A 12,500-nucleotide genomic window follows, 5' to 3' on the forward strand; every position below is an offset into this window, starting at 1 on the left:
TGCTGATTAATGAACATTTTGAGCGTGTTTTAAAAATTCAAATATTTTTTAAAAACTGACTGGAATTTATAAGAGGGACTGGTGTTTGGGTGGTTCCAGGCCAGCCTGGTCTACAGAGTGAGTTCCAGGACAGCCAGGGCTACACAGAGAACAAAAAAAAAAAAAAAAAAAAAAAAAAAAAGAATTATGAACCAGGCAACTTCATACATTTTTTAAATGATGTTGTGTTTCCTCTCCCTACTGTTCAGTTTGTAGTGTACCGTGTAAGCAGCATCAATTATTAGCTCTTATAAGACGACAACACCAACTGTGGGTGAAACACTCAGGGAGGGAGGGGCCTCCTTATAACCTCTCTCTCTCTCTCTCTCTCTCTCTCTCTCTCTCTCTCTCTCTGTCTCATTACATACTGAAACAACATCTACTATACTAAATAGCTTCTCTCCTACAGAGCCAATCATCACTGAAGGCTCCCCAGAATTTAAAGTCCTTGAGGACGCATGGACTGTGGTCTCGATAGACAACCAAAGGTGTTTGCCCTGTGATTTTTGAACTGCTGGGGGAAGGGAAGCCCGAGGCACACTGCAGTGTCCTGACAGCAGCCCCCGTGTGTTTCATGTTTCAGGTCTGCGCAGTTCGAGCACACAGTCCTCATCACGCCAAGGGGAGTGGAGATACTAACCAAACTGCCACAAGAAGCCTGAGACTTGGCCGGCCGGCCGGCCGGCCAGAAAGCCACCAAGACCTCAAGGATTGAGGAAGCATCCCCAGGCCACACACAAGTCTGCAGTGAGGACAGGCTCTGGGGACTCAGGTCCGATAGGACAGCCCTTGTGGCTAGAAAAACAAACCTCCCTTTCTGGGCAGGTGGTTAGCCCTCCCCCCCCCCCCCCCCGTCCACATTCTGTTCAAGTTAAAAAACAAAAAAAACTCTCAAACCTATTGTGTCCAGTCTTTACACGTACAGTTACAGAGTGGGAGGGACAGGTGATTAGTTATAGAGTCTCCAAACTTTAACATGCATGCAGAAAGGAAAACAAAAACAAAACAAAACCCAGAACCCTTTCTTTAGTTCAAAATATGTTTTACTCTGGTTCTCACCCTCACCCCACCCCACCCCCACCCCCGTGGATCTTAAAATGGCTGAACTAAGGGCACCTCCAGAGGCAAGCACCTGCTTCCACCCCAATTTCCTCCTCATTGAGGTTTGCCCCAGAGAGGATGAGCCAGGGAGCATTGCCTCCAAACGTTTTCTTCACTGTGGACCATAGGTTTAGGCTTTCTGAAGATGTGAGCCATCCAAACCCTTACAGACCCCTGAGGCTCTTCACCAGCAGTCAGCCATGCTTGATCCCCCTGCCAGCCTGAGACACTCCCCCATTTGTTGTACTAAAAATTTAAGCTGCAACCCCATTCTTTAGATGTGTGTCTCTTGAGTTTAGAGCCCAGCTAGTCCTTAAACTGTCCTCCCCTGACTGCAGTCCTGGGACAGGCTTTCCCCTGCTCCCTGGGCAGTTGTTCCTGAGACTTCACAGGATCTCTGAGAGAGAAGACACCAGGCACATTTGAGATAAGGTCCTAGTTAGGCTCACCTGGAACTCTCCATTTTAACTGTGGATCAACTTGTCTGCAGGGCCCACCTGCTTCAGGAGCAGAAATCCATCGCTGCCCAAAGCACTCTGCTTTCTCTTGTCGTCAGGGATCTGTTGAACCTACCTCCAGGGTGGTCTAGGCTGGGCCTCACAGGAAGCCAGTCCCCTCTGGGCATGGCTATCAAGGGCCAGAACATCAGCAGCTCTGTGAACTCTGGTTTGTGTTCATGCAGATGGCCAGGTGTCCTTAATAGGGCTTGGGTCATCTGGGGAGCCAAGGAGATTTTACATTTGCCAGGGTTGATAGCATAGAGGCATCCACAGGGAGTTAGCAGGACATCCAAAACCATGGAGGAGGAGGTGGGAAGCTGGGGACAGTGGTACATTTCAGCTTGCCTCTAAACTTGGGAATTCATCCATGGTCCCCAACTCCCCAGATCAGTTTTTCTACATCTAGAGCGTGTGTGGTGGCAATTCTAAACCGACTTTGTTTGAGGGTAAGAAGGAACAGGGATTTTAAAGATCAACTGGTAAACTTTTGAGGTGTTCTGGAATTCGCCACCCAGGCAGAGGCTCAGAGACTGAAGCTGTGACCATGGGGCATCCATATTCCCAAGAGGAGCAGGGCCAGCTGCCTTAAAGATACTTGCCAGAGAATGACTTCACTTCTTTTCTAGAGCAATCAGATTAGCATGTGGTGTCTTTATCTGCACATCAGTTTACTCTTAGGTCCCCCTAAGGATAGTTTTATTAGGACCACAGGATTTTACCAACCACTGGGACAATTATTGCAGGTGAAGGTATTTATGGGGGGAAGGTATATAATCTGATTTAGTAATCTAGCCTGGACTGCTAAACTCAGCAGCTCTGTAGGAAACAAACTTAAAGGAATTTTGTGTAATGTTCTTTGAAGTTAAACTTGGGAAGTAGGGGGTTTTTTTGTTTGTTTTTGTTTTGTTTTGTTTTTAAGAGCCTCCTCTCTTCCACTTCAGCTGGCCAACTAAATTGACCTGACTCCTAAACCACAGGGATTCCAGACAGGAGGAGGAAGCTGGCTACCACCTGAGCTGTCGGCTCCTGAGGTGACTCCCCTGAGTTCTGCTCCCGATCTGGAACCTTCAGGATCAATGGGAGATTCTAAGTTCCTTTCATACTTGGGCTGGCAAAGGTCTGAGCATTTTGGAACAGGTGTGTCACTTTAGAGTTGGGTCAGTTGAAGGAATGCACTCTGGGGCTCACAAAGTGGAGATAAGATCTCACTTCCTGAAGTTAGCTGAGGCCTGTGCACTCTTTCAGGGACCCGGCTCAGTTTCTCCCAAGGCTTGCTTCCTTGAATTAGGAAATAATTCTGGAATGTGCTCCCTCGCCTACACACAGCTCAGTTCGAAATGTGGCCAGGCTCTGAAACCCGCCCGTTCCCAGTAGGCAGCCTGGCCTCCTGCTCTAAGTGGAAGGACAGAGCACCTAGTAGACCGGTCGGTGGTCGCTCTCCGGTTCCCCAACCCAGCCAGTCGCTGGGATAAACTGGTCCTAGTCAGTCCAGCCATCCGATGTCCCCATCCCTTCCACTAAATTCCAAGAGACACCAGTCCAGTTTTCCCCATCCCAACCCCGGCGCACAACCGTAGAGATCACTTACATGGGCAAGGCCCTCAAGGCGAAGAGACCTTCGGTTCAGATGGCATCCAAGCGGCTGCGTTGGGCGCACAGGATGGCACTCCACACCCCAAAACAGGCACTAAGAAGGAGCAATTAAAATCACGAGTACGACAGGAAGACCAAGATGAGCCGAGTTGGAGTTCTTGGTTGGTGTTACAAAGCCTCACCCTGTGGTTTGGCGGTTAAGGAAAAAAACAAACAAACAAACAAAAAACAAAAAAACCCAAAACCTTTCAGGCGATGGCAAACCCTTTATTGGTTTACGGATTTTTGGACTTTTGTTTTGTTTTTTCCTCTTTCTTTTGTTTTTCTCTTTTGCGCCAAGCAACATGCTGCATGAAATGTTTCTGCGCACAGCCTCATGCCTTTAATCAGAAGAGGAAATCTGCAGGCAGGAGCTGCTGCTGAAGAAGGAGGGAGAGAGAGAGAGAGAGAGAGAGAGAGAGAGAGAGAGAGAGAGAGAGAGAGAGAGAGAGAGAGAGAGAGAGAGAGAGAGAGAGAGAGAGAGAGAGAGAATGAATCCCCTGTACTCATATCTGTAACGACATCACCGATGTAATTTGTTTTGAATGTTCATTTTTATTGGTGTTCCCTCTGCCAAAATGTGCTTGATTACAGAGGTCTCCCTGTGATCACTGTGCACTCCAGATAGGGGAAGGTGCCGCGGCGCAGGTTCAGCTCAGGCCAGATCAAATCCCCGGGCTGTTTAACGCTGAAAGGCTGCATGTTGCTATTAGTGTTAAATATATGGCTAATTATGCGTATGAAAATTAAACATCAGTGTTATGCTAATGGGGCGCCTTCAGCTGCGGATCTGAGCACTTGAGACTACCATTTAATCAAATGAATCAGTAACTAATACGTGTGCACGTGTGAACTTTCACAAGATCATTTCCCCCCCGTCCCCGTCACACCGCTAAATTATGAAAGAAATAATTATCAACACTTTCTAATTACCTAACAAAGTAATTTGGGATTCATCGTGGGGCTGGCGGGATTGGGAACCAACGGTCCCTAGCAACCAGCGTAGTTTGCGCCACGCGAGGTGACTGTGTGGTAGTAGTGGTGGGGGGGAGAGTCTTTTGTGCACTTTTCAACACTTGAACCCAGAAGGTAGACGGCGCCTTGGCAGCTCTTTTCTTCACCAGCTTCCCCACCTCACCCCCGGGCCCGGAGGCTCCAGCTTTGGCCACTGGAGGTGAGGAAGAGATCGGGCGACAGAGAGGGGCATATCTAAACACAAATATCAAGCCTACCACAGATCAGGATTTGCTGAGGGTTTCGGTGTCTCCCTAGGACTCCCAAACCCCAAGTACTCTGGCCAAACCCCAGGAGGTCGAAAAATGACCACCTGGCAGGAGTTCGACGCTCCAGCCACCAGGCGACCGCGGGCCCTCAGGACTCCACGCTGAGCCGCGCCCTCGGGGCGAGTAAGCCCCGGGCTAGTGGCTCAGGGGGAGTGGAGAGGGGAGGGGGAGTCAGGAAGGTTGGGAGGGAAAGGAGGGGGAGGCGGTGCGGCCGCCTTTCCTGGGTGGAGAAGCGCGGGTTCCTGGCTCTCCACGCGCACTGCTTTGATCAGACCCGTGCAGCCTCGAGCTGGAGTGGCCAGCTGGGCCTGGAGAGATGCGAGCAAGCCCCTGGGAACGCTGGCAACGGCGGGGCGGCGGTGGAGTGAGTGAGTTGGGCCAGAGGGCCCCCAAACCCCGATCCCCGGGATGTGGCCGAGAGAACCCCAACCTGGGAGGCGCGGCTTGGAGCGCGCTGAGCTAGGCACAGGACGCTCAGAAGGACCGCTGGCTGCAGGCTACCTGGGTTGTCGCCCAGTGTGCGACTCCGCGATCCAGAGACCGCGGCGGGACTCTGGAGCGGCGCTCCGCACCGGACTAGGTGACCTCAAGAAGAAGTGGTCCGGGGTCCCAGGCGTTGGGGGCGGGCGAAGGGTGGGGACAGCAAGGGGGAGGGCGACGGCAGGGCGCGGCTGGTTGGTTTCTAGGGCGGGAAGCGCGCGAGGGAGGCGGGAGGCTGGAGTCGCGCGCCTTCGAGGTCCCAGCGCGGACGCCGCAGCCCATTGTGCGTCCCGCTCCGCGCGCTCTGTTGCAGAGGAGCCCCGGCCGGGACGTGTGGACCCGATTCTCCCCAGGCCGGGCCGCGTCGCCCGCTCTAGTCCAGCCGAGCCCGAGCTTCTCGGACCAATCCCCGGTGATTATGCAAGAGAGCCGACCAATCAGCTCCACCAGCTCATGAATATTTATGACCTTGGCTGAGTCAAAGCTTTGAACCGACTTTGGGGAGCTCGGCAGCATCATGCTTAGACTTTTCAAAGAGACAAACTCCATTTTCTTATGAATGGAAAGTGAAAACCCCTGTTCCGCTTAAATTGGGTTCCTTCCTGTCCTGAGAAACATAGAGACCCCCAAAAGGGAAGCAGAGGAGAGAAAGACCCACACCCAGACCCCGCGAGAAGAGATGACCATGACCACCATGCCAGAAAGTCTCAACAGCCCCGTGTCGGGCAAGGCTGTGTTTATGGAGTTTGGGCCGCCCAACCAGCAAATGTCTCCTTCTCCCATGTCCCACGGGCACTACTCCATGCACTGTTTACACTCGGCGGGTCATTCGCAGCCCGACGGTGCCTACGGTTCGGCCTCGTCCTTCTCCCGACCGCTGGGCTACCCCTACGTCAACTCGGTCAGCAGCCACGCGTCCAGCCCCTACATCAGTTCCGTGCAGTCCTACCCCGGCAGCGCCAGCCTCGCCCAGAGCCGCCTGGAGGACCCAGGTACGTGCGCTTGCCAGGGACAAGGAGAAAAGGGAAGGAGAATAGGAGAGAGGGAGAGAAGGGGAGGGGGAAAGAGAAAAGACAAGAGAGTGTGGGGTAGAGAGAGGTGGGTGGGGGTGGGGAAAGCGCGGAAGTAGTAGAGGTTTCGGATATCAATCTGTGGATCCTTGTCACTGAAAAGAAGAAAAATTATAAGTCAATTCAATGTACAACTGTCCCGCAAAGGATAAATCCGAGCGCGTCTCCTGGCACTGGCTGGGCCTCTGGGCCGCTCGGTGCGCCGAGCACACAATGCCCTGCTGGAAAACAGAAACCCACATGTGCACGTATTAGTCTCGGTAATTATTTATTGCGTAGCGCTATAAACAATGTATGCAATTAAGGGTAATTAAACCTCAACTACCGCCTGCAAAAAATAGCAAACTTTCTCTGCAAAGGCAATAGCTGCGCTCTTGGGAACGACCCAATTCTGTCTGCAGCAGCCAGGGACCTGCGCTCGGACCTTGAGGGACCTTCGCAGTCTTTCAGGGTTTCTTGAACGTTCTTTTTCGGACCCTACTTCTGCCAACCCATCCATAGACACTTATTCTCGTCCCTCCTCACTAAAGGCAGTGCAGCAATAACAAGGGTCTCTGCTTCTGTTGTCCCTCCAGGGGCGGACTCGGAGAAGAGTACGGTGGTGGAAGGCGGCGAGGTGCGCTTTAACGGCAAAGGGAAAAAGATCCGTAAACCCAGGACAATTTATTCCAGTTTGCAGTTGCAGGCTTTGAACCGGAGGTTCCAACAAACTCAGTACCTAGCTCTGCCTGAGAGGGCGGAGCTGGCGGCCTCCTTGGGACTCACACAGACTCAGGTATCTGGCCGCTCCGCCAAACAAGCTTCGGGAGCTGGGCTGAGCCCCAGGCTTCAGATTTTTTTTTTTTTTGTTCGCTGGGCCTCTGGTTCTAGGTGTCACAGTCCGCCCCCCCACACTCCCGTGTGTGTGTGTGTGTGTGTGTGTGTGTGTGTGTGTGTTTATCCACCTCTGACTTTCAGCATCTCCCACCCTCAAACTGTTCGCCCTAGCTCGGACCCTACCCTGACCTGCAGGCTACCTGGTCCTTCTGATCAGGCAGGGAGCTGGAAGGATTTCCCCAGACGTTTTGTTTGGAGACTCTGAGGTCACACGTGCCTGAACAACTGGAACAATAGAAGGGGGATTTAATCTTCCTTTGCCTTTAAAGTGTGTCACTAATCACTCGGGTCCTGGGCCTAAGCCTGCTTCCCCCACCTCCTTCTTTTTGTGAGGTGGCAGAGGCGGATCCTTCCCTCTGGCCCTTCACTTCCCAAGTTCCAGATCCTTAAGAAGAAGGAAAAAAAAAAAAAGTGAGATTTTTTTTTTCTTCTTGCACTTCTCTAAGACCCTGGGCAGTTCCTAGGCATTCGAACTGGGGCTGACGCCGGTTTCCAGTCTGTCTCTAGATTTAGGTTGGAGCTGGGGGAAAGGAAATACACCTATGGGGGGGGGGAGTTGGATTGAGTCTAAAGAGTTTAACAAAGACGCTGTAGCCTCTTCCATCAGTCCGAGGAAAGGAGATCTAATTTTAATAAATACCCTCCTTTCCTATCTAGGTTTTAAATTTTCTTTATTGTTATTGCGTTGTGCTGCATGAGGTCTTCCATAAACGTCAGCCCGGATGGCACCGACTCATTTGCTAGCCAAGGCCTGGTTCTCCCCTGTTCTCTTATCCCCGGCTCTGAAAGCTGCTCTAAAGGTTGCCAACAGCGGCTGGACCCGGGTCTCAATTTTCTGGCCTTTGGCCCTCATGGGGTGTGGGGAGGCGTTGGTCTCTGTCCCGCTATCCTGGAGCTGTCAGCTTTCCCAAAGCAAGGAGGGCGGGTATTGTTGTTCATCAGCCCCTTTTCTCCTCCCTAGACCTGGGTAGGCTCAGTGGTCATAGTCCGGTCACGTTGTCGCCCGATCCTGCAGGTCAAGATATGGTTCCAGAACAAACGCTCCAAGTTCAAGAAGCTGATGAAGCAAGGCGGAGCAGCTCTGGAGGGCAGCGCGCTGGCGAACGGCAGAGCCTTGTCTGCCGGCTCCCCACCGGTACCACCCGGCTGGAATCCGAACTCCTCATCTGGGAAGGGCTCCGGCAGCAGCGCTGGCTCCTACGTCCCTAGCTACACATCATGGTATCCCTCAGCGCACCAAGAAGCTATGCAGCAGCCTCAACTGATGTGAGGTTATCAGTTGGCACTCACCCGCTTCCTGCCCATCTCCCTTGGCCCGGCCCCTCCCGCCTCCAGGTTCATCCACCTTTTCGCTTGCCCTGGGCCGGGAGAAAAAGGGTCCACGGGCGGAAGCGGGGGGAGCTAAATATAAAATAAAAAGGAACAGTGAAGGCAGAGGGCTTGCTGCTTCCTCGGAGTCCCTAAAAGTCTGGCCCAGCGACCTTTCAGCTCTGGGCCCGAACCTGGTTTGGGCCACGGTGATAGCAGAGTGGCCTCAAAGCGCAGGCACAGCCACTGGAAACAGCCAGTGCCACAAGATAACCGGCTGGACCCGACCAGACTCTCAGCTTTGTGAGACTATCAGGAAAAACAAATACGTAGGAGGGGGAAATACGCTCTTTTTCGATTCTGTCCGTCTTTGTCTTCTTTTTGCACTGTCTGTGCGCCGAAGTCAAGGTCCTCGTGTGTCTGCTGTCCTCATTCTACGGCCTCTCCAAAAAGTCACCAGGTCTGAGCCACACTGGTCTGCCGGCAGCCCATCACCGAATCCTGGACCGCTTTTTCCTGAATGGTCTTCTTCCGGGCCCTGCTTGACCATCTGTGTAGCTTGTTTGGGAAATGGGGAAAATCAGAGGGAGGGGGGTTAATTTATTGAAAAACAAACTTCATCTGACGCTGATTGTTGGTCAATTCCAAATTCTCTGGGAGATGGAGTGGGTGCTGTCCAAACATACTATTTACCTTAAACACACCAGAAGAGGGAACAAGGACGGGAAAGTGACTTTTAAGGTACACAGTAACTTTTGTACTTGGCTGGAATGGAGGAGGGGAAAGCAGAATGATTTGCATTTTACATGCTCCAAATTATTAAAATAACAACAAAAGAACGAAGTAAGGAAAGATATGTAAAACCAATAGGATGTTGTCAAAAAAACGTTTGGACAAGAACACCTGGCCAAGAAGAAAAATCATACTTTGGGCAGCAAGAGAGAGGACGAATGGGCCTTGGAGAGAAAATAATTTGTCCTGTAAAAGCACCCCAATTCCAGGTCGCTTTAAAGTAAGACACAAGCAGCGGCTCGACCACAGAACACAAGTCATCACCCTGAATGCACAGGCTCTGGTGCAGGATCTAATTGCTGTACATATTATTGTTGTTATTATTATTATTATTAATAACTATTATTATTATTATTGTTCTGTAAACATGTTGCACAAGCTTAGCCTCTTTCCGTTCTGTTGTGTGTGGCTGTAAACCCGATGCTTTGTGAAATGAGAATCTTGACATTTTACTTGTGAAATTTGGAAAATGTGACCGATTGAAATCAACTGTGTTTTGTGTTCTCTATGTCAAAGTTTAGTTTTATATTGAGAATGTTAACTTATTGCTTTGTATCTTGGGGGGGGGGAACTTTGTAAATAAGTTATAAAGTTTCTTTGAGACAGTAAAATTATGGTTTCAAGAAAGAACCATTGCCTCCTGTGATGTTTGAAGGGAAAGGAGGGGCGCCCCTCCTCAACTCTGGTACATTAACATACTACTTACATACTCTTTACTAGGGAGAGATTAGGGACCTCTAATATCTCACTAAGATATCATACTAAGGTCTGTGGGGTGCCCCCAAAGGCCTGTTCCTCTTACTCCCCCCCCCCCAGCATGGCCTGGGATCCTTGCCTAGCTAGGAGAGATGGAGTCCTACAGAGGGTTAGGGCATTTGACTCAGGAGCAGGTGTTTTGGGGCAGAGTTCCTCTGAGGTGCTCAGGAACTGAAAGGCTGAGAAAAGCAGAACACCAGGGCAGCAGGCCTGGGAGACTGGAGCTTTCTCCTGGTGCCCTGTCATTTCTCTAGAACCCTGGAAACAGAGATGCCCGGCTCTGCCCCAGCCTCCACCCGGATCTGACCTGCCAGATTTCGCTTGACCGCAGGCACAGGATAGCGCCTTGGCAGGGACAGGAAGCTCATGTCTTCCAAGCCACCACCCCAATCAATCACTGAGGTCCTTGGGGACAGAGCTTAGTCCCAGGGAGCCACTCGAGCCTCCCACTGGGGAAAAACAAAAGAAAAAAAGAAAAGAAAAAAGAAAAGAGCCACTCTTGCTTGATGCCTAGAGACTTCTCTCTACATACTCAAGAACTAGATAGAAATGTCAAAGCACAGGGAGATTCGGTGAATTTTGAAACTGAGAGCTGACCAGTCACTCAACATTGGCTCCCACCCCCAGGCCCGAGTTTCAGATGCCAATTCATTTTGAGAACACTTCCCTCTGGTAGAGCATCGGGATTAAGTTTGCTTCAAAAGAGCAATGACTCTAACAGGGTAGAACCAGGCTGAACCCCTTGCATGTCTGATGGTCTCAGGCCCAGTCTAACCCAGCCTAGTCCTAGTCCAAACCCCAGTCTCAAACCAAAGGTTAATGAAAACCTCTGGCCCCGAAGGCCGGTTTTGTGCGATTCCAGCTTCCCTGGCACCCTCCTGCTGCCCGAGGGGGCTCCGCCTTTGGGGGGTCCTTTCCGGCGCGCGGTGGGGAGCAGAGCCTGGAAGGCAGTGATCTGTGTTGTGACAAGCACCCATTTTTCAATTGGTGCTGGTGAAAGATCAGATGCGCGGAGCTCTTCCGACGCCCTTTGGGAAGGGGAGGAGGAAGTGGCGGGGCTGGAGGGGGAGTCCTCTAATGGGAGAAGACCGGGAGGTAGGGTTGGATGAAGCTGGGGACTTTGATGCCTGTTCTAGGACTGAAATTGGGACTTTTTCTCTGCAGGCCGCATCAGAACCAAGTGGTGAGATCAGATCAAGATGGTACTGGATAGACCCAGATTGAAATGGAAGAAAACCACTTCTCAGGCTAGGCCCAGGAGTATTTGCAGATGCCTGAATTCAGGCCTGGCCCTATTCAGTTTCCTCGGGGATCTGTGACTTCTCTATCAAGGAGACTTTTCTCACTCATCTGACTCAGTCCACCAGAGGACAGCTAGTCCCCAGCCGCTCCGGCCACAAGCAAAATCTGTTTGGTCAAGATTTTAATACTTTGAGACATTAGCTTATACTAATTTAATAATCTCTTGCTAACAGTTCAAATAGAGAAATTATTAGTTTTAGCTCAAGGAAGGCGGTCTTTAGTTAAGCTCTATTATAATTATAAGCGGTTGTACTTTTTAAAAATGTTAATCTCAATATAGGCCTAATTAATACTGCCTTGTTACTGACAAGCAGTTCATCAAATATCTGATTCAAAGATTTTCATAATGAGTATATTAATTAAACTATGAATAATCTAAAGGTGGTTATATTTAAACAATACCTCATTATAATGATTAAATACTGATTTCGAATATTATGTCTTAACAATTGTCACATAGAAAACACAACCTTTCCTTATGTATGAGTCTGTAATGGCAAAATGCAATTTTGGGATTTTTTTTTCCCTTGTTCAAAAAATGTGAACCTCATTTTAAAACACTTCTGAAATAGGTTACACACAGCTTAATGATTATCAAAATGACTCTTTTCTGCAAAAAAAAGACCCCAAAGTGCGCGTACAGCTGCAAACCCAAGAGGGTCAGCATCATTTCACTGTATTCTCTTCTTGATTACAAGCCGGGCCCATCAAACACAACATAATTACAGTAATTTCAGGTTTATTTATTCTAATGCAGTTTCCCCATCTCTCTGGTAATTATGAGCAATTTTTTCGCCCAGGGAATCTTTTTGCATTAACAAAAGAGATAACGCACTGAAAGCCAAATTTGCTGCGCATTGAGAAAAGGAAAAAAAAAAAAAATCAAATAGGTGCGAGCTGCCATCTCTGCAATTCTCCGGTACCGGAGCCAGCAAATTGCTTGCAGGTGTATGGAGCAAGCTTGTCAATGGCCGGGCCTCCAAATTAGCAAATGCACAGCGGCAAAGTAATGAAGACAGACTTAGCAAAATTGCTAAACAACAGATACCTCTTTAATATCTTTTCTCACACACACTAGCTCTAAAAGGGGGTAGGAGTGGGGGTGGGGCACAGTCCCAACCTTTCCCTCACTGGTCTTGGCTTTCGGTAGCTTGGATGGGCTGAGCGGTCCTGTGCGTGGTGAAATCTATTGGTGGGAGAAGCCAGAGCCTGCATTTTGACAATCTTTTAAGAAGGTGTAACTGAAAACGTCTATGACCCATAGCTTGCCTTCGTTGATCACTATTGATTACTATTTCCTTCTTCAGGGACTCTGCACCTAGCCCAGGTTAGATGGCTCTCCAGACGGCCTGATTTCTGCA

At 50.1% G+C, this 12,500-nt stretch overlaps 2 protein-coding genes and 1 long non-coding RNA gene across 7 annotated transcripts in view; 2 read left to right on the forward strand and 1 right to left on the reverse strand.

Moving 5' to 3' along the window:
* Metap1d (methionyl aminopeptidase type 1D, mitochondrial) overlaps positions 1–912 on the forward strand; it is a 72,138-nt gene extending 71,226 nt beyond the window's left edge. For 2 of the 3 annotated variants that reach the window (XM_021193254.2, XM_029536353.1), the window contains exons 9-10: positions 449–527; positions 623–912. In XM_021193254.2, the coding sequence (XP_021048913.1) occupies positions 449–527; positions 623–701 (158 nt within the window). In that variant the 3' untranslated portion in view covers positions 702–912. The remainder of the gene's footprint in view (positions 1–448; positions 528–622) is intronic. The other variant, XM_029536352.1, reaches the window with a different exon arrangement.
* LOC115063617 overlaps positions 1–3,618 on the reverse strand; it is a 27,289-nt gene extending 23,671 nt beyond the window's left edge. The window contains exon 1 of the long non-coding RNA XR_003843458.1: positions 3,229–3,618. This is a non-coding gene — a long non-coding RNA (uncharacterized LOC115063617). The remainder of the gene's footprint in view (positions 1–3,228) is intronic.
* A 730-nt stretch (positions 3,619–4,348) lies between these two features.
* Dlx1 (distal-less homeobox 1) lies at positions 4,349–9,711 on the forward strand. Of its 3 annotated transcripts, none has more exons than XM_029536588.1 (4): positions 4,349–4,446; positions 4,828–5,135; positions 5,349–6,027; positions 6,681–9,711. In XM_029536588.1, exons 3-4 carry the CDS (start codon positions 5,715–5,717, stop codon positions 7,184–7,186), a joined length of 819 nt encoding a protein of 272 aa, XP_029392448.1. In that variant the 5' UTR covers positions 4,349–4,446; positions 4,828–5,135; positions 5,349–5,714; the 3' UTR covers positions 7,187–9,711. The 3 variants fall into 3 exon arrangements, with proteins under 3 accessions (XP_029392448.1, XP_029392449.1, XP_021049558.1); XM_029536589.1 differs by lacking the exon at positions 4,349–4,446 and having other exon boundaries at positions 4,754–5,135; positions 6,681–6,880; positions 7,997–8,325; XM_021193899.2 differs by lacking the exon at positions 4,349–4,446 and having other exon boundaries at positions 4,754–6,027; positions 6,681–6,880; positions 7,997–9,711.
* Positions 9,712–12,500: the final 2,789 nt, after the last annotated feature.

The sequence above is a fragment of the Mus pahari genome, chromosome 3, assembly GCF_900095145.1.
Source record: "Mus pahari chromosome 3, PAHARI_EIJ_v1.1, whole genome shotgun sequence".
Taxonomy (NCBI): domain Eukaryota; kingdom Metazoa; phylum Chordata; class Mammalia; order Rodentia; family Muridae; genus Mus; species Mus pahari.

Excerpts from the sequence above, each read along its gene's own strand:
- Dlx1 (XM_029536588.1), top strand. The coding sequence starts at position 5,715 with ATGACCATGACCACCATGCCAGAAAGTCTCAACAGCCCCGTGTCGGGC. Across the intron at positions 6,028-6,680 it reads GAGCCGCCTGGAGGACCCAG|GGGCGGACTCGGAGAAGAGT; the intron begins GTACGTGCGCTT and ends TTGTCCCTCCAG.